Here is a 26,711-nt window from a genome sequence, read left to right as displayed (position 1 = left end):
ACCTTAATCAAATAGACAGCCAGGTATTTCTCCAGCAAAATGGATTTATTCAGGAACAAAGAATTTCAATGAAGGACATTAGTCTAATGGCAAACCACAGGCAAGTCCAGAAAAACAAAGGAGAGGAAACTTCTTTAATAGACTTGGGAGGAGCTGTTGCAAAAGAAGAGTCCATTAGTATAAGTTATCTTTAAAATACAAGTGTAAGTTATCTTGAAAATCCGAAGTATAGTGACTTTTCATTGGTTGCATTATGGCAGTCTCCCATTGGCTGAGCTGTTCCTGGGCAAGGAGAAATCCTTTCTTCTTCCTGCGGAGGTAGTAACGTAGTATCACTTCCTGTCAGAGATACTAGGTACATCTCTTCCTGTTGGGGTCAGTAATATGTGCTTTACGAGTTCTCTCTTCTACCCTCCCTACTCCACCTTAAATGAAGTTTTGGTTATTAATTTTCACAGTGTATTAGTCTGCTCATACTGCTATAACAAAATATAATTGACAGAGTGGCTAAAACAACAGACATTTATTTCTGATAGTTATGGATGCTGGGAAGTCCAATATCAAGGTGTTGGATAATTTGGTCCCAAATTATCTGGTTGTGCAGATGACTACCTCTATACCCTATGTCCCCACATTGCAGAGAGAGAGAGAGAGCTCTGGCATTTCTTCCTCTTCTTCTAAGGTCAGTAACTCCATCATTATGTCCATACAGGGCCCCACCTTCATGGTCCCATCTAAACCTAATTATCTCCCAAAGGCCCCATATCCAAATACCATCACAGGGTGTCAAGACTTCACCATATGAACTTGGGGCAGGGGGGCAGGGGGAATGGGACACAATTCAGTCCATAGCAAATACCAAAATACTTTCATATTAAATTAAAAAAAAAAAAAACAGAACAAAACAAACAAATAAAAAAACAAAACAATAAGTGAACTACATTTGGTGACTCCAAAATTAAACTCTTTAATAGTTTGGATCTGAATCTAGATTTTGTTTGTATCTGAAAATCTTCATAGAGCACACTCTTCCTTTCCTTATTAAAATATGAGTACTAGTGTAAAATTGGAACAATATGCCATCTGGTTTACTATATTTTGGGTCAAGTGGTGAAAGAACTATTCAGACAACCTGCCAGGTTCTGTTAGGTTACACCCAGAGCTTCACCGTTTAAGACAAATGCAGGCTGAAATTTTGACTCATGGGCATGTGGTCTGGCTCAAGGATATTCTACGTGTTTCTGGAAACACACACACACACACACACACACACACACAGAGAGAGAGAGAGAGAGAGCCAGGAAACACAGAAATGTCTTCAGAGAATGAAAGTAAAACCAGAAATTGAGTCTCTTGTCCTACTAATTTCCGCCATCCCTTAGAGAAGCAATTGGGTATTTGTTTTGTGGTTTGCATTTCAAGAAATTTAAAAAAAAAATTAGTAGTAACTTTCTTTTTGTATTATCTCATAATTCTATTTCCCTTAAGAAATGGATGTATTTAATCTATGACACCAGCAGGTTGGTAGATAAGCACAAAGGACTTAGAAAAAAACATATAAACATGTTTTTAAACTACATTTAAATATAAATATGGGAAACAAAAAGTAATACACTGGTCAGCTCCAGATAGTTTGCAAATAGCCCTCGTTTTCCACCTTACCTTCAATCCCTCAGGTGCCATCAGATATTATAAATAAATATCTTATTTATAACTGTTTCACTGCAGTTTCCCAGAAGCCCCCAGTGTCATTACAGACCAAACACTCAATCCCTCTATGCGCAGACATGTCCCTTATTCTAAGTTACCCCTGCCTCTCCCCCAAACCTCCACTTCCACACTAATCAATATTCTTATTCCTTCCAACATATGAATAAGGAAAACAATCTAATTAAAGTAATGCTTAAATGTGATTTCCTGAGAGCCTCTAATTCCTTTTTCCCTTATCTCTTAACTGTATAGTGTTAGGAATACAATTATAAATAAGATATGACCTTGAACTTACAATAGGAGAGTCACACATGATTCCTTTTAGTATGCAAGATACCGTGTTTCCCCAAAATAAGACCTAGCCAGACAATCAGCTCTAATGTATCTTTTGGAGCAAAAATTAATATAAGACCCGATATTACATTATAGTATAGTATATTATATTATATTATACAAGACCGGGTCTTATTTTACTATAATTTTTGCTCCAAAAGATGCATTAGAGCTGATTGTCTGGCTAGGTCTTATTTTCGGGGAAACATGGTAGTAACATATACTATTTATAATACAGGAATAACTAGGACTCTGGCAGTGGAATCCATATGGATTTTTAGGATTTAGTTCTATGTTTAATTGATTTTTTTTTTCTGATCAGCACTTGAAAAAAAAAAGATTAATGCTAACAAAGTTACTTGATCCACTACATTTTAACAAAAATATTTCTTCTAATTCATTTATTCCATTTGCTTATATATCTTGCACATCGTTTAGTTTCTATTTACTCATGGTTTAACAATATGTAGCACTGTTATTATCTTCCCATCTAGAAGAAAACCAAATAATGATCTTGGCATAACCATTCAGAAAGAATCTTAAAGAATTTTTCTTACATGCTACTTTTTCTTAAATGCAAATTTTTAATCGTACATCCCTGTGATAGAACAATCTTCACTTAAGGGCTTCAGTTTCATCAGACTGACTTCACTGCTGCACAGCCCAAACAAAATAGTCATAGAGACCATCACCCAGGGGATTCTGTCTCTAAGTTCAATGGGTCTGTTTCTCAAGATGACTTTGCATGTGGAGTTGTTTTTGTCCTAAACTTTAAAGGCAAAAGTCTGTGTTTTTGGTAGTTCACACTTTCTACCTAAAACCCAAAATATTATTTTAACTCATTAAAAAACTTGCAGCTCAGCAAGGCCCCAAATAAAATAGCTACTGTGTTTCTGTGATTCATTTGTCTACATAGGAATTTGGCAACTATAATCAACACTCTACTTTGGCCCATGAATAACTAATATAACTAGAGGAAACTGCTATATTTTATTCCACAATAGGATTATTTTAATAGTGAAATTCAACCTTCCAACACAAGGAAAGAAGAAACCTATTATGACACATTTTGTAAACTCTTTCAAACTATTTTTCTAACATTTTAATTTTGGCAAAATTTTTGCCACCTTCTCTCCAACATACCTTTTTCCAACTTAAAATGAGATAGTAATTTCATGAAAACTTTAATTTTAAAAATTTATAAAATGTTCTTTTTTTGTACTAAATGGAAACTTTGTCATTGAAATTCATGAAAGAAAATACAGATGTGTTGTTTTATCCAAGAAAATAATTAAGAACAGGATGTAGAAGTGATACTATATAAATGTGGATATGTCCTATTGTATACTAAATAGAACATCAAAATTATTCAAGAGTTTGAGAAAGATGTGTTTATGTCTTTTCAGTCCTAATCATGTCCTGTATTTCTAATGGTTAACACACCACTTTTATCAAGGCTGATAATCTATGAATAAAATAATGATTTCTATTGGATGTTCAACCAGGTGCATACATTGATATGTTTATACTTAAAAATTGGCTGAATTCAATTATCAAAACTTTGGTTAATTCCTAGTTAATACTCATTTCAAATATAAACGATTATCCTACTTGTATGCAGAGTTTAAACTGGATAATGCTTAAAAATTCCAGGAGCAGAGTAAACTCTGTTCCAATAAAATATTAGTTTGCTCAATGGGAATACACTGAAGCTAAGGTCTCTTTAAAGATATGCCTCCAGTTTATACATAAGGGGTGTTATTTCACTTATGCTTAACAAAATAATGATTCCCCTCCCCCTCGTCCCGGACCTTGATCAGATACTTCATTTATAAAAACATTACAAGAAAAAATAATACACTTCTAACCAAATGCATTTACCAAAATGGATCATATGTTTGGCCATAAAATAAGTCTCACTAAATTTTTAAAAATCAAAGATCAAATTATTCATAGTATGTTTCCCATTCATATGGAAATGAAATTAGAATCAGTAACAAAAATTACAAGAAAACAAGAAACCATTATTTCTTTGAACATAGATGCAAAAATTACTAACAAAATTTTAGTAAATTAAATCCAATAATACATAAAAGATAATAATACCCAATGACAATGTATAGCTTATGAAAGAATGAAATTTTGTTTAACATTTGAAAATCAATTGATAAAATGTGTCATTGTTAACAGACTAAAAACAGGAAACTTTATGCAGACTGAAAAAAAAATCCTATTTAGAAAAATATAATTTTTTGGATTTCCAATATCCTTTCCTGATTCAAAAATAAAATAAAATACTCCTAGCAAACTAGAAATAGAGCAATGTAGGGTTTCTCAACCTCAACACTGTCAACAGTGTGGGTCAGATAATGATTTGTTGTGGGAAGCTGTGGTGTGCATTGTAGGGTGTTTTGCAGCAGGAACACCACTTTTCCCAGTTGTGATAGCCAAAAATATCTAGAGAACTCTTCCAAATGTCCCTGGAGAACAAAATCACTCTCACTTGAGAACAATGGAATAGAGGGAACTTCCTTAACTGATAAAGGGCATTTACAAAAATCCTTGCAGCTAATATCATAATTGATGGTAAAAGATCAAATGCTTTTCCCCTTAGGTCCAAGACAAGGCAAGAATGTCCACTTTCACCAATGTTATTCAACATTGTAATGCAAGTTATAGCCTGTAGAATACAGCAACCAAAAATGAAATATAAAGCATTCAATTGGAAATGTAATGCAAAAATGTCTGTACTCACATACAATATGATCACCTATGTAGAAAATCTTAGGGATCTTCAAAAGCTACTAGAACTAATTAGTGAGTTTTGTATGTTTTCAGGCTACTAATCAATGTAAAAACTGATTTGTGTTTTATATAATAGCAATAAACAATTGGAATGGAAAATTTTTTAAAAATACCATTCACAATAGCATCAAAAATATGAAATACTCAGAGATAAAACTGACAAAAATTTGAAAGACTATTACCGTTGAAAGTACAAAACACTGCTAAAAAACTGAAAACCTAAATAAGAGATATATTATGTTCATGGAACAAGACTCAATATTATTAAGATATTAATTGATCGAACTACCAAATTGATTAAAATCCTAACAGGTTTGCTTTTTTTTCATTTTTTGTTTTTGTTGCAATGAACAAGCTGCTTCTAAAATTTGTACTGAAATGCATTGGTCCTAGATTATCCAAAACAATTTTGTAAAAGAACAAAGCTGGAATACTTACAATACTTGATTTCAAAACTTACTGTAAAGCTACAATAATCAATACAGTGTGGTACTGAATAAAAGACAGATCAATGGAACAGAATACAGTCTAGAAATAGAACAACACATTGATTGATTCTTGTTAATTGATTGCTGTTAAAGGGGCAAAAACAATTCTGTGGAGAACAATTATTACAAATGGTCCTGCAATAGCTAGATATACTTATTAAAAAAAAACACGAAAACAAACTGTAATCCATAATTTCACCATAAAAAAAATAATAACTCCAAATGTATCAAAGAACCTAAGGTAAAACCTAAAACCATAAAATATAGGAGAACATCTTTGTGATCTTAGAGTAGGCAATGCAATCTAATTGCTTTGCATAAGACTAAAAGCACAATCCATATTTTTAAAAACAATGATTTATTTTTCATTATCAAAATTCAGAACTTCAGTGCCTCTTTCTAAAGGCAAAAAATTAAAAAGACAAACTAGAGTAAGAGAAATATTTGCAAATCACTTAATAATTGACTTGTATGCAGAATATACAAAGTTCTCTCATGACTCAATAATAAGGAAACCAATAACCCAATCTTTAAAAAAAATGGACAAAAGATTTGAACAGGCACATCATCGAAGAAATACTGATGATAAATAAGCACAGGAAAATAAGCTCAACATTAGTAATCATTAAAAATGAAAATGAGATACTTCTACACATCTATCAGGACGGCTAAAATGAAAAAAAAACTAATCATACTAAGTATTTGCATGCACGTGGATCGATAAAAATTCTCAAAAACTTCTGGTGGAAATAGAAAGTGGAACATCCACTTTAGAAAACAGTTTGGCAGTTCCTGAAAAAGTTAAAAATATGCCTATCAAATAGCCTTGCCATTCTCTCCTATGTGTTTATTCAAGGAAATTAAAGAATACATACATGCAAAGATTTGTACATGAATGTTGATAGCAGGTTTATTTGTAACAGTCTAATAACTTTGTCCCATTGTTATGGTCCCAAATGTCCATCAACAGGTAAATGAATAAACAAATTGTGATATACACATACAATGGAACACTACTCAGCAATAAAAAGGAATGGACTATTTATACATACAGCTACATAAATGGATCTCAGGTAACTATGCAGAGTCAGAAGAAAACACATACATATGATCTCATGTAATTAAATGTCTAGAAAATTTAAACCAATCTGCCATGACAGGAAGCAGATCAGTGGTTGCTTGGGGTGGAAAGGAAGAAAGGCCCAAAGAGGAAAGATGACAAAGAAGCAAGCAGAGACTTTGAGGTGATGGATATGTTCATTATTTTGGTTGTAATGATGGTATCATAGGTGCATGCTTTTGTCAAAACCAATCAAATTGTACATGTTAAAAATGTGCAGTTTATTGTGTGTCAATTATATCTCGATATAGGTATTAGATGAATTAAAAACTAAAAATGAAGACATTAACAAAAGAACTCAGAACTAGAAAACAACAGCAAAAATACAATACAGGAAGATGAGAGAAACAAAGCAATGCCTTTCTTTGCAGCTTTAGGGATGAAACTGTAGTGTACACTGCCTGGGGGGAAAAGTCCTCCTGTACCTGGTTGTACCAGGTTTCATCAGAGAAATACAGGAGGTGGGATTACACAAAGAATCATACAGTCAAGCACACTTGCAAAATTTTGTGGATTTTGTTTCTTCTATGTCATCTATTTAATCAAATATTTATTATGGGTATACCTTTTATGTGACAAAGAACAACAAAAAGCAATTTTAAATTGCATAGCAATGAAAACCATAATGGTATCTAATGGAGATTTGCTGAGTAACTAAATAAATCATGGTATATAATATGACTAAAGTCTTCACATGTATCATACTCCTATTTAATCCAGTCCCTGTTCATTTCCAAGTTCTCTCTCCTACTCAAAAATCCATCCCAACATTTTCCCACTCTTCTCTACAACCCACATTTTCCCTCCCTTTGGGAAGATACCATACTGATTTGAAAAACAAAAATTCACAAACATACCATTATTCCTCCAAGTTAATCGAATCTTCTCCTAGCCCCAGACAGTTGTTGTGCGATGGGTTTGTTTTCCTTTGCAGTAAAACTTCCAAAGTGTTGACTCTACTTGTGTCTTTGATTCCTTTCCTCAAATTCTCTTTTAAACCATGATCACCAGGCTTTTATCCATTTGATTCTGTCATTATCAACAGTGATTTCTACATTGTTAAATTCAATGGCTAATCAGTTCTTTCTCTTCTCACTTTCTATGTGCCTGATATTATGTTAAATATTTAGGCTATTATCTCAGTATTTATCTTTATATTCATATTTGGTAAAGCCTGTATGAGAATAAAAATTCTGACACTTGTTTGGAGTCATGCAACTGAAGGATGAAAAATAAATAAATGATTACAGATTTGGGAAGTAAGCTTTCTATTAATAGAATAAAGCATGAAGTCTTATTTGTTTAAAGAAGAGACTGTTAAGGAGAAAAGTCCTAATGAGAGTGTCTAGATATCTAAAAAGGCATTTATAAATGTATATGAACAGTGTTTTGTTGTTTTCTCAGGCCAATATAAACAGAAACAAGACTAAATTATATGAGGGGGAATTATGGTATCTAAGGAGAATCTAACTAAGAATTAGCAGAGCACTAACATTTATTGAGTGCCCACTATATACTAGAGGCAGGACTAGGGGCAGAAATAGAGATAGAGATAGAGATATATAAGTTATTTCAGGAAAGAACTTACATCAACTCTCATTCCATTCTGTTGCAGTGTTTTCCTAAGGGAAACAAATATAAATTTATAAAATTTGTGTATATAAAGTTAATCCTGCTTTCCAGTCTGTGAATTATGGGGAATTGTCCCTATTTTTAGAGAGGAATCATTTTTTTTATTTCCTTATTAAATTATTGAAGGACATTGGTTAATAAAATTATACAGGTTTTGGGGGTGGCCGGATGGCTCAGTTGGTTAGAGCATGAGCTCTGAACAACAGGGTGGCCGGTTCGATTCCCACATGGGCCAGTGAGCTGCACCTTCCACAACTAGGTTGAAGACAACTAGCGGCTACTGAGCTTCCAGATGCGAAGTGGATGGCTCACTTGGTTAGAGAGCAAGCTCTCAACAACAAGTTGCCAGTTCAATTCCCACTTGGGATGGTGGGCTGTGCCCCCTGCAACTAAAGATTGAAAACAGCGAATGGACTTGGAGCTGAGCTGCGCCCTCCACAGCTAGATTGAAAGACAATGACTTGGAGCTGATGGGCCCTGGAGAAACACATTGTTCCCCAATATTCCCCAATAAAATCTTTAAAAAAAATTATATAGGTTCAAATGTACAATTCTATAATGCGTCATTTGTATATTGCATTGTGTGTTCACCACACAAAGTCAAATCTCCTTCCGTCACCATATATTTGACCCCCTTTACCTTTTTCTACCTCCCTTCTCCCCACTTTCCCTCTCGTAACCTTTAAACTGTTGTCTGTGTCTGGTTTTTATTATTATTATTAGCTTCAGGTGTGCAAAACAGCATAGCGATTACACATTTATATTCCTCACAAAGTAATTATCCCAATAAGTCTATTACGCATCTGTGTGTCTATGAGTTTTTGTTTGCTTGTCTTGTTCGTTTGTTGCTTCTATTTTATATCCCACATGTGAGTGAAATCATATGGTTCTCGACTTTTTTTTTCTGACTTATTTCACTTAGCATGATAATCTCAAGATCCATCCATGTTGTTGCATATGTCAGTATTTTATCTTTTCTATGGCTGAGTAATATTCCATCGTATATATGTACCACAGCTCCTTTTTCCAATTATCTATCAAAGGAAATTTTTGTTGTTTCCATTCTTGGCCACCATGAATAATGCTGCAATGAATGTTAGGATACATACATCTTTACAGATAAATGTTTTCAAATTTTTGTGGTAGATATCCAGAAGAGGGATTGCTGGATCATATGGTAATTCTATTCTTAATTTTTTTGAGGAACCTCCATACTGTGGCTATAACGATTTATATCCCCACCAGCAGTGTAGGAGGGTTCATTTTTCCCCACAACCTCTCCAAAACTTGTTATTACTTGTCTTGTTGATAATAGCCATTCTAAAAGGTGTGAAGTGGTTTCTCATTATGGTTTTGAGGAATCTAAAAGAGAGTTTAAGAGTCTTCCCAATTTCACACAACAATTAAGTGGAAGCCAAGAGAGATAGTTGAACTCTTTTAGGGAGGGGAATAGCACAGAGGTAGAAAACCTGGGTTCCATTATGTACTTGTCCGCTTTCTATCATTTGATTGTGAGAAAATTACTTCCACAAATTTCTAATACTTTATCTGTAAAATAAAATTAAGAATATAAACAAAAAATCATTAGGAAGATTAAATGGGCATAGTTTCAGTGTAAGTATTTTGAACATGAATATACTCTTCAAATAGTTTATGAAAGTATGGGCTTCCTTAATGCCATATTGTTGAAGGTTAAATTAAATGAATTTAAATGCTCATTTTTTAATTGGTAAAGTTTTGATCTAAACTTTAAAAAAATTTCTTCTGTCCACATGCTTTTATTTGAATGCTTCTCATCATTAAACCATGCACGATATAAGTTATCTTGCCATTTAGCATTTCTTAATAGTCCATGCTTTACAATAATTTTGAGAGATTTTATTTTTCCAATAAGAAGTAAAATAGTAGCTATAACATCATACTTCTTTGAGTTATCACCTATCTAGTCTTCTCAGGGAGCACTAAAATGATATCCATTATGATATCTAGGTATCTGTGAACCTTTACAAATAGTAGAGCCAACGGAGAATAAACATGAATGATGAAAACTACTTACAATTTCAAAGATATACAATACGGATCGCAGGGCTAATAGGTTTAATATTTCTTTTACCTTTTTATGTCACTCATTTATCATTTTTAAATTGAAATTATTCTTGTTTCTCCCATTATTGGAAATCTCTAGAATATTGCAAACCACACATAATCCCAATAATCAGATTGATCTGATCACTAATCACTGAAAAAAAAATGTGCAAGTAATAAATAGCAAGAGAATCCATTGATTATAAATAAAATAGAAGTTAGACATTACTGAGCAATTCCAACTGAGTAAGAGAATTAAACTCAGAGATGCTGTTTCCTGTTTCTCTGGCATAAACAAAGAGGCCACTCCACTGGCCTCTCCATAACCTGGATGTTCCAAGGCCACATCCCTCTTCTTTCCTTCCACTTTCCCTAAGGAGAATTCTGGGTCATAAAAGAATAAGAATTGGTATAACTTTCCTAAAACAACTTGCGCTTCCTCTGCGTTTATATTTGTGTCGTCTTACTATAAGACGAGCTAACATCTATTATTAATTGATGCACTAATTAAAGCCATACTTACAGTTTCCATTAGCTTATTCCCTAAATTCTCCCGAACTGGCTGTCTGGTTTTAATCAAAACCAAATGGTAGTCCAAGTTCCCAGCCTGGAGCAGCTAGGAGGAAGTCATTCAGTGGAGGCACAAGAAAGCAGAAAAGATAAACAGATGATAGTTCACAAAATTTGTGTCGGACGAAGGATGCAGATACTGTGAGCTGCTTTAGAGATGTTATTCAGGGACTCTGTCATGCTAGATGGAAGCAGTTGCAAGTGGTTAATGTCAGCAAGACTGTAATAGGATCAAGATGGAGTCTGTCTTCTGCTTTTCCAGCACTGGATTTGTGTAACTGGAGGATTCTGACTAGAGGTAATACAGCATATGTCAGGACACAAGCTATTTTAATTCTGTGAAGGATTCTTGGGATCAGAGAGATCATGAAGAAAGCATTCTATTTACTAGATTCTTGGAATTTTATTTACAGATCTCAGGCATAGTATGTAAGGCTATAGAGTTTTAAATTGTAAGTAGTGTAAAAAAGGATTTCAAATTTAGACGAATGATGGCATTAAAACCAAATTTGTCTTTCTCTCTTAAAAAATCTGCAAAGGTATTTTGTTTGATAAGTTGTGCCTAGACATTTAGCTGACTGGAAAAGTTGTAGATGAGGGAGAGAACTATGTTTTCTTTCTTTCTGTCTTTCTTTTTCTCTCATAAGCTGTGTGGGATAGAAAAAAGCTCTAGGACTTTATGACTCTCCAGCTAATCACCTCAAGAGCTTTGACAAACTCACTTCAGTTCTGTGTAAAATCAGAACTCCTACAACGCCCAGGCTGGCTCTGCTCTCCCCCTCCCCTCCGCTTCGTGCAGTCTTTCTCACATGCACACTCCTCAGAGGCAGGAAATGCTTCCCAGGCAATCTGGGCCTGGTTGTGGAGGCCCCTTTCGCAAAACATCAGTCTGAATTTAGTAGACAGAAGTCACTAGGAACGCCTTGACAGACTCCTGCTTTAGCTAAGGCTCCCTCCAGCTGCGGAGGGTGTTTTTGTTAGAATAACACACTGCGTAAAACTGCTTAGAATAGAGCCATGATCTCAACCACGAAATGTGAACTTATATTTTGGAGAAACTAATGGGGACGGACTTCTTTCCTAACCTGAGTGTTGAACAATGTCATGCCTTGGCGTTTCAGCTCCTCGTTGTCTAGGTAAGACACTGTGAATATCTATCTTTATTCTTTGAGGCAATCTTTGAAGAGGTAAAAAGATTGGGATAAACGTTAGCATCTTGCACCGAGTGGTGATTTCCTAGGTTTTAGAGGAAAGCCATGAAATCAGAAGTAGAAAATGTTTAATAAGTAGAAAACTGTGAGTCAAATTTTTTTTTAGCAAAATGTCAATTCTAAAATAGACTCCATAGAGACTTACTCTTTTCCTCCATAAACTAAGATGTTATTTTAATTCCTTTTTGTTCTTAACTTATTTATGAATAGAGCTATAACACCAAGTTTCCTATTACATGGCATAATATAAAACAAACACATTTTCTTACACATAAGTGTAAGGTGTAAATGAATTCTTTTTATCTCCCCTTATTTTGCCATCAGGGAGAGTAGATAGCACTAGAGTGATTTTTCTTAATATTGAATCTCAAACAATATTTTGTGTCTCATTTAAAATATGAAAATTGGATTTCTCAATAATTCCCTAAACCGTTTTTAACCACAGCTCAAGCTGCTAATGTACAAATTAAATGTTTCATTAAAAAAAGTAAATACATGAAATTTAATCTATCCTAATCTGATTTCAAAAATTTAAATATCAGAATTGGATTTAATTTACATTAACTTTCCCTAATTCACTGTTCAGATCATATTTTATGTGAATTTTTTTGAATAATTGGGGTAAATCTCAATGACAACAACATTCATTATTACTGTTTAAAGCAGCCAGAAATCACTACAATTATATGAAAAACTGATCATGTGTTTATAATTCATATAATCATAAAATTACATTTCCACTGGGCTACAGTCTCTTTAAGGTATCTTAAATGTTTAAATGTGCAATATATGTGGGAAGATATTAGTAATGACTGAAATAACATTGACTTTAATGCATAGCATACTGTTATATTTACATTTGTGAATATTTAGAATGAAAATCATTATTTTATAGAAATAATATGCAATGGTATGTAAAGGGAACAAATATTCATGTATATTTCCAAACCTATTAGATGAACATAAAATATACTAAATGAAAGATGACAGCTATTTGACAGTTGACTCATAAGAAACCAAGTGTTTTAATTGTAAAATTTTACTTAGTACAAGGTAACCATTTTCTGTATTAGCTAATTATTTTAAAATTCTATGCTGGAATAATATATTTATAAATGTTCACTATTCACTAACAAGTTAAGTCAGATTAAGACTTAAATATGGCAAAGAGAACCTATTTTTAAGTATGTTAAAAAATAAAATATTGACTTATCTAAATTATGACTTAATAAAATCCCTGAGTAGAATTTCAAGGAAGGAAAATAACGTAAGGTAGCACTCATCTAACACTGTCCGGAGGTTGCCACAGGGAGCTAAGGAATGACATTCAAAAGTGACCTGTCCAAGGTCACACTACTAGCTAATAGGAGAGATGACAGTGGGACCATAGCACCCTGTTTTATAATTCATATGTCTTTATACTACATCGTTATGCTCTCAAATAATGATTATACAGAATAAAATATGCACATGTCCAGTAAAAGTTTACTTATCACAGAGAATTGGAGTACAACTTTAAAAAAAAACATGGCTTAAAATGTCCACCAGTGTTACAGTGTGGGGTGAAAAAAATTCATGGTTTTGAAAAAAGAATCAAATTTACTAAGTAATAAAATTTTCTCAAATGCAAAAGTTTTCTTCAAAAGATTTAATATGCTTTCAACAAACACTTTAAAGGAGTAACTTATTTGTAACTATTTTGTTACATTTTGCAATTATGCCAAGAAAATCAATCCATATGCTAGTAAGCATATTAATTTTAAATTAATGTTTCTGAAAAACATAGGGCTACCACAGAGTTTGTCCGGTTCATATCCTTGTATTCAAATGATATCATAATGAACCTACCCAATCAATGACGTTCAGAGATTTTACTACCCCTCGTTGGAACTGGTTTAATGTACACACTGTCTATCTTTTACTTAAATTTCTGTTGTACAGCCCATTTCCAGTCCTATGAGTTTTTCATCAGAGAATGTATAAAAAGCCTAAATGGACATATGAAAACATAAGTGTACATTTCTAGGCCAAATAAGCCTACTTCCTTTCATCTTCCCTTCTACAGCTTATTTTCAGTCCTTAACTGGATTATGTCTATTGTGAGCCTTCTACAAGGTCCTTTAGTTGTAGAATACAGAATTTGTTAAACTATATAAATAAATGTCTGACAAGAGCAGTATAAAATGGGTGAGTTGGCTGTTTCTTCTGTATCATACTTCATACATGACAATATATGTTGCTATGCATGCTGAAACACAGCACTTTCCAAGGCAAGAGCCTTTCTCATAAAACTAATATACGTCATTTCTAGTATATGCCATTTCTTTAGAGAAAATGTGTGTAATGATGCTTTTGCCCCCCATTTTTATGAAACAGATTGGATTTCCTGATGTTATTACCACTTAAAAGTTACACTATTCAACACCTCCAGAGTCATCACACTCCACATTATTGAATGAGGAATAAATGCAGTAAAGCAATAGCCTATATAACTGACTGTGTGATTCCTAGAGGGCCTAGTAAAAATGAGTGCAGCATGTTATTTTTTTTAAGGGCATTATAATAAAAAGGAAGAAATTCTAGGCATGATTTAAACTTACTTATAGAGGATTGGATCTTCGAGGCTTAAAATAAGTCTAAACTGGGATCTTTAAAGTTTATTTCTTTTTTATCCATTTTTTTCTTCTTGGGGAATAAGGGAATTGGTATCAGTATTATCTTGCAATGAGAGTCTCTCTATGGAAATCATTACAGTACAGCAAAGTTCCAAATGACCGATGACCTAGATCTGGATCAGAGAATTTTATTATCAAAATAGAGAAATGTTAAGAATTTAATACATGAGAATTTAAAGAGGATAAGGGAAAAGTAGAAACCTCCAGATTTGAAAAAAATAGTTGAGTATTGTGCCTTCTTTCCCTATGAATGATGAGCCCCTTATGTGCACAACTTAAATCAAACAGGTTTATGAAGAAATCCGACTCCAGACCGACTTTGATGTGGATATAGAAATACAACGTTCACTTCTTTGGTTATATTTTGGCATCAAATGCTTAATAAATGGAAGCTATTTTTACTATTACTATTATCATGATCACCAAAATATTCTAATGCATATATATATAATGTATGCATATATATTTACTTGGTAATAAAAACAAGCTCAAATGTATATAAGTAGATGACAAAGTAATCTGAGAATTATAGCTATTAAATACAGAAGGCAAAAGTTGATAACAGAGGCAGCAATCCCTGATAGGATACCGACCTAACAGAAATAGCGAAGTTCCCAACGATTTCATGTTCCTGATTGTCGTGCAAGTTGTCCCTATTGGAAGTCTCAGCATCCTGTTGTCACCTAGCTATCTGAACACCTGTGTTGTTATAGCTATATCTTTTATATTTAGTGATTACTGTGTCTACTGTTAGAGTGTTCTTAGAAATGATAGTAAAGCTAAAAATAGGAAGTGGCCACTTAAAGCAAAGCCATATCTCACCATGCTGACAATAAAGCATTATAATCCATGTCCCTTGTTGAAGAGAAATATATGTTTATAATAAAGCAAAACCACATTTCAATCATACTGCTTATTTGCCATACAAAAAAAAAAAAGACAACAAACTCTTGATAGCAAATTTAACTCTAAGCTATTTCCTGTTGCATGAAAAATTCCAAGCCTAACAAGTTCAGAGAAAAGGCAATACTTTTCTGGGTTATGAGGGATTCTTAGATAAGAGATATCAAGGCAAAAGACCAAATGATTAATTATTCATTAGTGAATTTATTTGCAGAAATATCTAACACACAGTGTAGTCTTAAATGCTCAAAGGGTTCTACATAGGATGGAACACGATTATTGAGAAGATTGTTTACTTTAGAAACATGGAAATCCAAAGAAAACACAGATATCTAGAAATTATTGCATCCGTGATGCAATATTTTCCTCCATAACTGTGTTAATTCTGGATCTCTTGGAAACCAATTATCCCCAGAAAGACCTTAGTGATATCAGGCAATATCATGAAACGTTCCAAGATTTCCTCAAATTACTTGTGGGTTACTTAAGAAAATATTAAGAGAATCTGGCAACCTTGCTGAACTGAGCTATAAAGTGGTGGTAAGTCAAACACTGCCAGTATCTGGGCTCCTCCCTGCAAGAAAATTAGAAACTGCTAAGGTTACATTAAATAACAGGAAACTAGAGGTAAATATAGGGCACCATGGAAATAATACCTTGCAATTTCTAACACCCTCCTTTTTAATGATGAACTATTTTCAAGTGGATTGACAGAGTTAATTTTCAAGTTTTCCTGATTACTGTAATATCTTTGACTCTGGGAGCTAAGAATGAGGAAAAGTTTTCCAAACTCAGTAAAGCTGAGATATACATAAATATGTAAATATTAAAAGAATATTTTTAAATTGCGTACTCACTTCATTTTTCTTCTAAAGACCAAAAATGATGGAAGCTTGGATGTGTCCCTTGGAAAAAGTGATGTACTACTTATTCCACTGACTTAGTTCATTATAGGTAGTTTGTTCTGTAATTTACTAAAATTTTTAATGATTTCCAGACAGCTTAAAGACATGAAAGCTATTTCATATAGAATATTTTAACCTCCATTAAGCAATTTACCAATAAAGAATTTTAACAGTATTTTGGTTTTTTCCAGACAGGTAATGAGGCATAATGAGTATATTCCAACATTTGGCAAAGTATGTAAAAGTAGTTGGATAATGATTTTGTGAAGGATTAAGACACAGACTGCTACTAAAGAAAGGAAATCTGCATGAAACTAAATGGAGATAAAGTCTTACATCATGTTATTAGTCTCTCTCCCACAGCATTATTCTAGCCCTATCTAATTTGGATTAAGTAGCATGAATATTTTAAAGAAAAAAGAATGAATTGTCTTTTACTAGCTGGCTACCTGACCAGACTCACAGAAATTTTTAATGTGTTGTCATCATCTATTTTGCTATTTGTTCATACATTTACATTAAGAAATTCATATCTGTCGGATGTTTTCTTGATGCTCCTAAGTATCTCACATATGTAACATCAGTTTGGCAATGAAAAGCATCCCTCTTCATGTTATCCTTGATCTGGGGGGCAGTGGGAAGATGCCCGAATGTGCACAATTGACTTTGCTAGATAATTTGTTATTTGACAGCTCCATCAAGAATATGAATTTCATCGTGGCCTCCACAAATGCTCACGTAATGAATATTTACTTTGACATTAGTGAGCGCACATTTGAAAAACTGTATTAAGCTGTGATCATGTGTGTTTCTATGTTGTTGATTCTGTTCGAATTTTCCAATTCAGTAAGTGTTTGGAGGTAAACACTTACTATGTATAAATGTGACTTCCTGAGAGTAGGCTTAAGATACATTAAGATTTCAAATCACTATAGGATGTCCCCAATCTCTCTATCTTATTAACTGGACCCTTATCATATAGTTACAAAGTGGGCCATTGTAAAAATATTCTTTTCTTGGTTTAACTTCACTCTCTATTCTTGCAAGGGTGCAATTCAAAGAATATAACCTACTTTCAATTAAAAGGAAATTATTTCCTTTCCAGAGTGACTAAAAACATGCTATGTGATAGATATTATACATCTACATATTTTAAAATAGTAGTAGGAAGAGAACATGACCTAAAAATTTAACACAGGACGGGTAATTAAGAAGAAAGATCCTAAGGGAACCCAGAAGTAACTCTAAGGAAAAAGTAAAAAAATAAAGAGAAATTGGCAGTACTATTATGTCTTTATGTTCCCTTCTATTAAATATGTAGGATTTGTGTGAAAGTGTTTAAAAATTACCCAGAGTTCAATCATATAGATATAGAAGAGAAAAAGAGAGGGGTGGGGGAGAGAAAGAGAAAGAGAGAGATCATCTGTGTTCTGAAAAGACAAAACAAGATATCCACATTTGAAGGGATGACTCAAAAGTTGCTGCCTTTTCAAGTACTGTGAGTGAGGTATCCAGGAAAAGTTGGGAAATAATATAATAGAGAATTCCTCTTTTCATATGTATTTATTTACTCATTTAATGCTCTTTATATATTATTTCTATAGCTTATACTTCTATTCAGATATTTTAGAAAGACTATAGCTAAATGGGTTACCAAGAATACCTGTCCTGAATTTCAGGAGTTCCCAGAAGGATTGGGAGAAGAAAGGAAGCCATAAAAGAAATCACCTTGGAATCTCATGGAAAACTGCACTGACATTGGTGGCCAAAAATAAGTACCCAAACTGCCACCTTTATTTTCTGAAAGTGTGAGACAAGTATGTGTGTAATTGTGAGGTGACAGTGTTCTGGGTAAGGTAGGGATAGGGGGGATTGGTTTGGTCCCATGGGATATAGTGTAGAGGAACTGCAGGCATATTTATTGTCAGATTTTACTAAGAAATTCCTCTCAGTGTGGTCACATACATCATATAATCTATTATTTCCATGTTTTTTTCTTAGAGGCATTTCATGTAGAGAACTTTAGGATTTATATGAAATGACTATCCACTAGACCTGCTATATAAATTTGAACCTGGACATTCCATTCCTTGTTCATTGTGTTGAATTCCTGGCTTCTTATTGCCATATCTTTTCCGTCTTTTCTTTTTTCTTTTTCTTTTTTTCTTTTCTTTTTTTTTTTTTTTATTCTGTCATTTGGGTGGAACTATTGCTCCAGTAGTTTCTTGAGGAGAGAGAAAAAAGATTTAAGGCTTCTCGTATAATTTCAAGGTAGAAGTAATTTCCCATCAGAATTTTGAAAACCATATTTGCCTGTTTTATTTCTAGTGCTGCAACTGAGAAATGTAATTACATCCCCATTCCCAATACCTAACATTTAACCTAGCTTTCTTCTCTTTCTGATAACATTTATGATCATTTGCTTCATTTATGATCATTTACCTCTAAATTTACGAAATTTCACAATATTTCTTGGTATCGTCTATTTTTATTTTTTGTATTATTGAATTCTCCATGGATTCTCTTCAATCTGAAGACTTGGGATCATTAGTTCTGGGAAATTAATGGATATTTTTTTTCTTTGAAAAATTTCTCCCATCAATTTTCTCTGAAATGCTTCAGAGAAATGTGGTTCCCTGCCAAGGTGACCAATGAATTTTCAAGTTGTAAGTAATTCTCTGGAGTTTATTGATGCCTCTGCTATCTTTCCCAAAGAGGTTATTCTGGTAGAGTAAAAAGGTGAAGACAGAAAGAAAAGAAGACTTCCTCCATAGAGCAGAAAATCTAACTAAACTCCCATTTGACCTAGATGTGTCAGAGGCAGGAAAATTCCCACAGAGGGTCTCATTCATGGATTTCATCCTCTGAGAGCTCTACCTAACATTTACACTATTCCTACACTACTCACCCTTAAAATAGGAAGGATGGAAGGGAGGGAGTGAGGAAAAAAGGAAGGGAGGGAGGGAGGAAAAGGAAGAAGGGATAAATAAGGGAGGGAGAATTGATGACCCCCTCTTTTGTCTTAAACTTTCCTTGGCATTTGTTGCCATGTGAGAACTTATTATCCTTGTTTACATGAGTTTCTCCCATGAAATTGTAAGCCTTTTTAGGAAAAATAGAATACTTATTTAGGTTTACATTCCTCATGTTTAGCAGAGTGTCTGTGGCCCATTGGGAACTAAATAAACACTTGTTGAATAAAGGAGTATGATCAGTCAGTGTTGCTGTCAGTTCTACAGGTACTGCCCACTTGATTTCAGCCACAAGTCCTGTATTTGTGCCATATTCTCCCAGGGTATAAAATCAACAATAGGGATTATCATCATGCTCTTCTTCCTTGAGGACAATTTCCAGGGCAAAATACCTATAAGGTATGTGTTTATTTCAGAAGCAAGTTCAAAGGAAAGCAGGATCATCTGATATCAAATATATGTCAGTGATTCTCAATAGAATGTCTCCATTTGTTGTCATTTTTTAGTACAATAATCGTCAGTTATAATTAATTAAAAATATATATACTGTATGACGTAAAGTAGTTATTTTATAGAGTGTTAAGGGTTACAAAATTAACCCAAACAATAAATTTTAAATCGTTTTTGTGTCTAAACACCTTATACACTAATATCACAAAAAGTAAATTTGGACATTTCAAAAATATTTTCCAGAAATGTTACATAATTATAGGTACATACAGTCTCTTGTAATATTAATTCTGTGGTGTTTGAACACATGCATTTAAGAAGTGAAAAATCTCCATGGAAATTCACTTCATAAAATCAACACCCTGGAATGACCTACACTTTTCCAGACCCTACATCCAAATCCTCAGCAGTTGAGCTCATTCTGAATGAAACTGCATAAAAGGGATTGCAAAACAAAAAAAAAAAAAAAAAAAGAAATAGAAATTTACAAAGTACATACACAGTAGTTAAGAATATAATTTTAAATAAGGCAGCTTGGTGAGGTGGCTCTTAGGGAGAATCAGGACTTTTACAAAGACTACTCCACCTTACAAGACAGATTCTGGACAATTGAGATGATTAGAAAATGAGACTAATATGCTCAGCTGCAATTGAAAATAATCCCGTGTTCCTTTTTAGCATTTTGTTCAACTTTTCGATCATGGAGGCAGATATTAACTATAAATCTTACAAGTCAGAATTACACATCAGGAAGTGTGAGTAAGAAAGCTGGTAGAGATACATTTTTTAAAAATCTATCAGACCACAGGATATGGAACAAGCTCTCAAAATGTAGTGATGATGGTCATAACAATAATTAGGAAATTTTATGGCTTCAAAGTAAGGACACCCTACATTCACAGGACTGATTTGGAAATATCCAAAGAACCTAGATAAGAAATTAGGACAGAAGGAGTTAATACTCTGTTGGATATACCTAATTTATAATCTCTCTTTGTAGCTAGATTGTCTTAGAACTTGTACTATCTACCTTTGACGCTATAGAAACACTTACCTACTTGCCAATGTTGAATGAAATAAATTAGTTAATATTATACAAGTTCCTAAACACAAAATTTTAATGTAACTTGTTTCCCAAGGGGTTAATAAAATATTATTTCTCCTTGGTGGAAGAAATGAAACTAGAATTCAGTCTCAACTTAAATGTAAATATGGCTTAGGAATGACACAGTAATACCAGTTGGCATTTCTTAAGTTAGCCTGCTCTTTCTACACTAAATGTAAAAAAAAGAAAGCATCTACAACAGAACCTCCCTATTACAACCCAAATTTGCCCATGAAAGCAGAAATTTTCTGACATGCATCTATGTGTTTTTTCCACTTTCCATAGCCTCCCACACTATAATGACTTATGCATTAAATTCAGGGAATTTATATTTTCTTTTGAGTGCAGAATAAATGCCAACATGGAAAATGTGAATGCTGACCATTTTCAAAGATGGCCACAGACCTTTGAGGGAACCAAATAGTATCCAGAAAGATATTTGGTCAGGCTTAGGTACCAAATTCTAGTACATTCCTTAACTTCACTGGTCTCTACAGGATGGGAATATTTACTTTTCTGGCATGTGCTTAGAGCTTAGTCAGAATAGCTTGAAATTTTGGGTGAGGAGTCAGCGTCCTTTTCAATACACTGAAGTGACCCAAAACCAGCACAGCAGTTAATCTTGTTTATGGTTGAAATCAATAAGCCAATCCATGTTATGTGCTGACAGTTCTGTGGAGTAAAAACTAGAAGTGTCTGCTCTTTAAATGTGATTTTTCTTTTACAATCCGGGAATTGGGTTTCATTATAAGACAACATTTGGGTTAGTCCTTTTTATAAGGTTGAGTTTACAATGGTATAATTTGTTTCCTTTAACTAAGGATTTGAATCATTCAAGGCAGTAGGGATGGATACCAGGAATGTGTTTATATTCTGACCTTATCTTATGCCTGGTTTTCTTGTTTACTCAGATTTTTTATGGTCAAATTCTAACAGAAGTATACAAACTAAATGCCATAGAAGCCAAAGAGAATGAGACTGAAATTTCTGAAAAATTGTCCCAATTGCCCTGTCATGCTCACATCTTCGTTTTGGTTCCCCTGAATTCCTGCCTGAAGAGTTGGATTTTATACATACAAGAGATATGCGGAGGGAAGGGGTGGAGGTAGGAGCTCTTTCCGCGAAGACAATGAAGTGTGTTAGCTACCCAAGCCTAGTCATAGAACCAAGGCCTAGGTTTGAATCTTAGACCTAGGCTTTCTTCCTAGATGTATAACCTTGGGCGAGTTGTTTAATTTCTCTAAGCTTCAGTAATACTAGCTTGCTAGCTAGTAGTAGCAGTAATAGTATGTAAAGTAAATGTATTTATCCTGAGGCAATGTAAATGGTATGTGTTATGCTTTTTTATCCATGATTTATGTGTTAATATGAGCTAAACTGGATTATTCCTTGTTTCTAAGTCACTCCCTGGAGTAAATACATTCTGATAGTTTGGGATCTGTATTAGCTCTTTCACACACTAATACATTACAAATGTTGTCTCTATATCTCAAATTTTGCATGAACAGTTCCTTGGTGACCTTTGTTATAATTCAAACCAAACAGCATATAGATTTCTGTAAAGACTTGTATTCACAAAAGCAAACCAGGAAATCATGTAAGTTAGAGCAGAATGTTTCTTCCAGTGAATTTTAAATGTTTCAGTCCAAATATTTTCTTAATAGAGTTTTACATATTTAATAGTTATATCTTTATGCACTAATAGATCCATCAATCCAGCTACATTTAAAAGTATTGTCAATGATTTTTTTATCACAAATATTCAGGCTACTGTTTAAAGAAATAACACTATTAAAGCTATTAAACAGAAATTTTATAATCTCTTTTACTTAGTCTTTTTAGCACAGATTAAGAGCTCTCTTTTCCAAGATATATTTTCAATTTAGCATCATATCCTGAAGTTTTTTTTTTTTAATTTTTTAATAGGTGGCAAAATGACAAAACTCACTCTCCTCTTCAATCAGTGAATTTGAAGTAATCTTTCATCAAGTTCCATCTCCTTTAGTCTCATATGGAATGTATCTCTCTATCTGTTGTTAAACTACGATGACATGTCTGTAGCTATAAGAAAGAGAAGCTGGGAAGAACATGTGACCCAATGGATGGGACAGCCTTTTAATTCTGATGATCATAACACAGCATGTCATCATGGACTATTAGCTGACAGCTTGCAGGCAAGGATGGAAAAAGATGCAACTCTAAATGCAGACCGCAAAGAGAAATGTGTTTCACTACCAGACTGCTGTCATGGATCAGAGATGAGAGATTTTCCTGGGAGGCCAATGGGTCACATTTCAAAGGAGGTGGATGAAAATGACAGCCACGAAAGTGAAGATCGGTTTTTTTCTCTGGAGGCCAGCACGGAAACACTAGTGCATGTTTCTGATGAGGATATCGATTCCGATCTATATCTTACAGATGATAAACAGATTTTAACTTCCCAAGGCCATAAAACGTCAGACCAACATAGCGTCAAAGGAGCAGGCTCCTTAGTAAAGATGCTGCCTATCACAAAAAGTAACCAAGATTCTTATAACTCCTGGGGAATGGCTGATGGAACTGATTTAGTGCTGGCAGAGAAAAGGGGGGAGAGAAAAGTTATTGAAATTATAAGTAAAAGCCTAGAGCTTTGTAATGATATAAGCTTAAATGAAATAAAAGATGCATCCCAAATAAATGCATGTGAGTCATCGAATGTGAAAGATACTGTGTCTGAGAAGCAATTGCTGAATTCTGCTGTAATTGCTCAACAACGAAGGAAACCTGACTTCCCTAAAGATGAGCATGAAAGAAACACCTGCAGTGTTATACAAAATGAGTTCTTCTCCATTCCTTGTACAGACAGAGAACTGCCATTATTAAAAGCAGATTCTGGAAGCTGCCTCCTGCAGCCTCCTTCCTGCCCGAGTGGAATGTCAGCTGAAAATGGCCTGGAGAAGAGTGGTTTCTCAAAACATCAAAACAAAAGTCTTCCAAAGGTCAACTCAGGAGATGGCATGCAGTGTTTACACTTAAAGGAGACTCTGGCCACCCAGGAACCCACAGATAATCAAGTCAGACTTCGCAAAAGAAAGGTAAGACATATGTACAAATTATCTAGCTTTTGGACTTTTGTAAATATCTTTGTTCCCATCACTTATTATTTTGCTAGTATTAAAGGGAGATGGAGATGTTTCTTTTGCCCTGTCATGTAGCTGTATAACTCAAAAGAGTATCTTCTTAGGGAAACCATCAAAATATGTGAAAATTAAAATAATATAACCTACTCATTTCCCTCATAATGCTTATAATGATTTATGAACATTCTATTTTGGGATTGTGTTGAAGACAGAATTGATTTCACTTTCTTCAGTTGGAATTAAATAGCCACCAGATAGCCCATCATTCAAGACCCATCTGAAGACTGATCTCTAATTCTTAGAAAGTCATGGCATTTTTTTATTTAATATTATTTATTAGGGCTTGTTTCTTTTGCCCTTTAAAAGACATATTTTATCATGACAAATGTGACATAAAGCACATATTAAAAATGACATACATACGTGTGTGTGTGTGTATGCAATAGTAATCCCTCCTCAAAATATGCTGATACTATTTTAAATGATACCCTAGTACATTCACTATCAATAGATCAGCTTTTCTTTAACATTTGACCAAAAAGGACCAATAACTGAAATTATTATTATTATTATTATTTTATGCTAAGGCCACTTTGACTAATCCTGTAGATGCCATTCTCTCCTAAGTAGTTTCCAAGTGACAGAGCAAGGATTGGAGTGGAGCTAAATGAAGCATGGGTTAGCCAGTGAACTCTTGACCAAAGTTTCTTGTCCTTAGGATTTCCCCAGAACTCTTCCAACAATGTAGTGCTCTATAATCCCGATGTAAATACAAATACAATTTCTTCTGTAAATCTAATGTGATCATTAGCACTGAAAAGCCCTTGCAGGTTGGACACTGTTGTGTAACATCCTTGCCCCTTTCTTGATATATTAATCCACAATTGCTATTCTAACACAAAACTAATGTTCTTAATTCTTTTCAACTGGGGCTATCTACAATGAGGGGGAAAAAAATCTCCAACTCTCTTTGTGGTGAAGAAATCTGGTTTCCATAAACTGTGGTTTTGCAAACAAAATAGATCAGTAACATGTCATAAGTTAGTTTAAGTGAAGTCAAAGACTTTACAGCAAAGATCAATGTGCTCAAACTATATGCCAACAGAGCATTCTGTGCTTCTGACAAACTCTTCCTTCCTTATATAAATTGTATTAAAATGTTAATTCTTCATGAACTTGTTTAAATTAGAATGCTCAGATTAGTTATTCAGAAATTTCCATATATCCTATCAAATCTGTTGGAGGGAATGCAATAGTGACATAAGAAAATATTAACTGACCTATGACATAGTTCCCCTAAAATAAGACAAACCCTGCCCAACTGCCGACAGAAACATTAAACATTCCAGAAACATATGCTCACCACTTGGACATTTATATCAATACTAAGAATGCTGGAAAGAATTTGCTCTTGGACATGTCACTATAACATGGTTGCATTATGAAAGCTGTAATTATATCTCATTTACAAGTTCTACTTAAATATTCTATTTTAAGCATTTCATCATTCTAAAGTGTATGGCATTGTCTCGTGGAATGTTTGCTTTGACTCTACAACTCATTTGGGATGCTTTGTAACAAACAGATTCAATTCAAAATTTTAGATTTGGAATTTACTCTGGAAAAGTGTAGTTATAGGAGGAGCCTCTGGAATCAAAATGTGTAGGAAATTTTGTTCTATTTGATATCGATGAGAGTTAAAATACCTTTTGAATTGGCAATTAGCCATTTTAGAACTTTGCCAAAAGAAATAAAACAATTTCATAAAAATATATGTACAGAGATGTTCATCATTGTATTGTATGTTACTAACCAAAAAAAAGAAGCCAAATTTCCATCAAGAAAGAATGTTTAATTATTGTTTAGAATGCTACGTATATGCTATAGTTAATAAAATGCTGTGTAAAAACTAAGTTACAGTTTGGAATGCTACACTGCCATTAAAAAGATAGAGTGAGAGCCCCATGTGAACTAACTGAATGAGGCTCGTGATGTCATGTGTATCTGAAAAAAAGACAGGGGCAGACCAATATGTATAGCACATCCCAACCTTATATAACAAAATATGTGGATATAGATACGCAGATAGACAGATAGAGATAGAGATAGAGATAGAGAGAGAGATAGACAGGGGGATAAACCTCTCTCTGTGACTGAATATGCCAAATTCTACCTAAGTAGGCATACAATTGTTAATGGCAGTTACTTTGAGAGAATGAAATTAAAAGGGTAGAAGCAAAGGATTTTCACTTTTTACCCTATATAATTTTTGTGAAAGTTCATAGAATTATGGAAGAAAAATAATGAACAGAAGTACAAAAACAAAATAACATTAGGTATATAAACTATTTGAAGCATTTTCTACATGGCACAAAACAACTCTTTATCTAGTTATTATGATTATTATTACTTTTATGAAATAGAAACATATATTTATAAAGTTTTTTAAAACATTAATCAGGGTTCTGATCAATTACTCAATTCCTAATGTCAGTGCATCTAGTTTAAAACACATAAGCCTTTTGGGGAGACACACGTTTTCATGTCTAAGGTATTAGGTGCTAGATTCTAAAAAGAGTTTGCTTAATTGTACGTATCTTTAAAATTATTTGTCAGCCATGGTGACAT

General features: G+C 33.7%; 1 protein-coding gene across 1 annotated transcript in view; it reads left to right on the top strand.

The window, feature by feature from the left end:
- The first annotated feature begins 11,504 nt into the window (after positions 1–11,504).
- Positions 11,505–26,711, top strand: part of LOC117021138 (rho GTPase-activating protein 7) — a 177,954-nt gene continuing 162,747 nt past the window's right edge. Inside the window, exons 1-2 of the mRNA XM_033103953.1 lie at positions 11,505–11,879; positions 22,891–24,038. Coding sequence (XP_032959844.1) covers positions 23,016–24,038 — 1,023 coding nt within the window. The 5' untranslated portion in view covers positions 11,505–11,879; positions 22,891–23,015. The remainder of the gene's footprint in view (positions 11,880–22,890; positions 24,039–26,711) is intronic.

Source organism: Rhinolophus ferrumequinum, chromosome 4 (assembly GCF_004115265.2).
Source record: "Rhinolophus ferrumequinum isolate MPI-CBG mRhiFer1 chromosome 4, mRhiFer1_v1.p, whole genome shotgun sequence".
In the NCBI taxonomy this organism is placed as follows: Eukaryota; Metazoa; Chordata; class Mammalia; order Chiroptera; family Rhinolophidae; genus Rhinolophus; species Rhinolophus ferrumequinum.
This window is presented reverse-complemented; position numbering and strand designations above follow the sequence as displayed.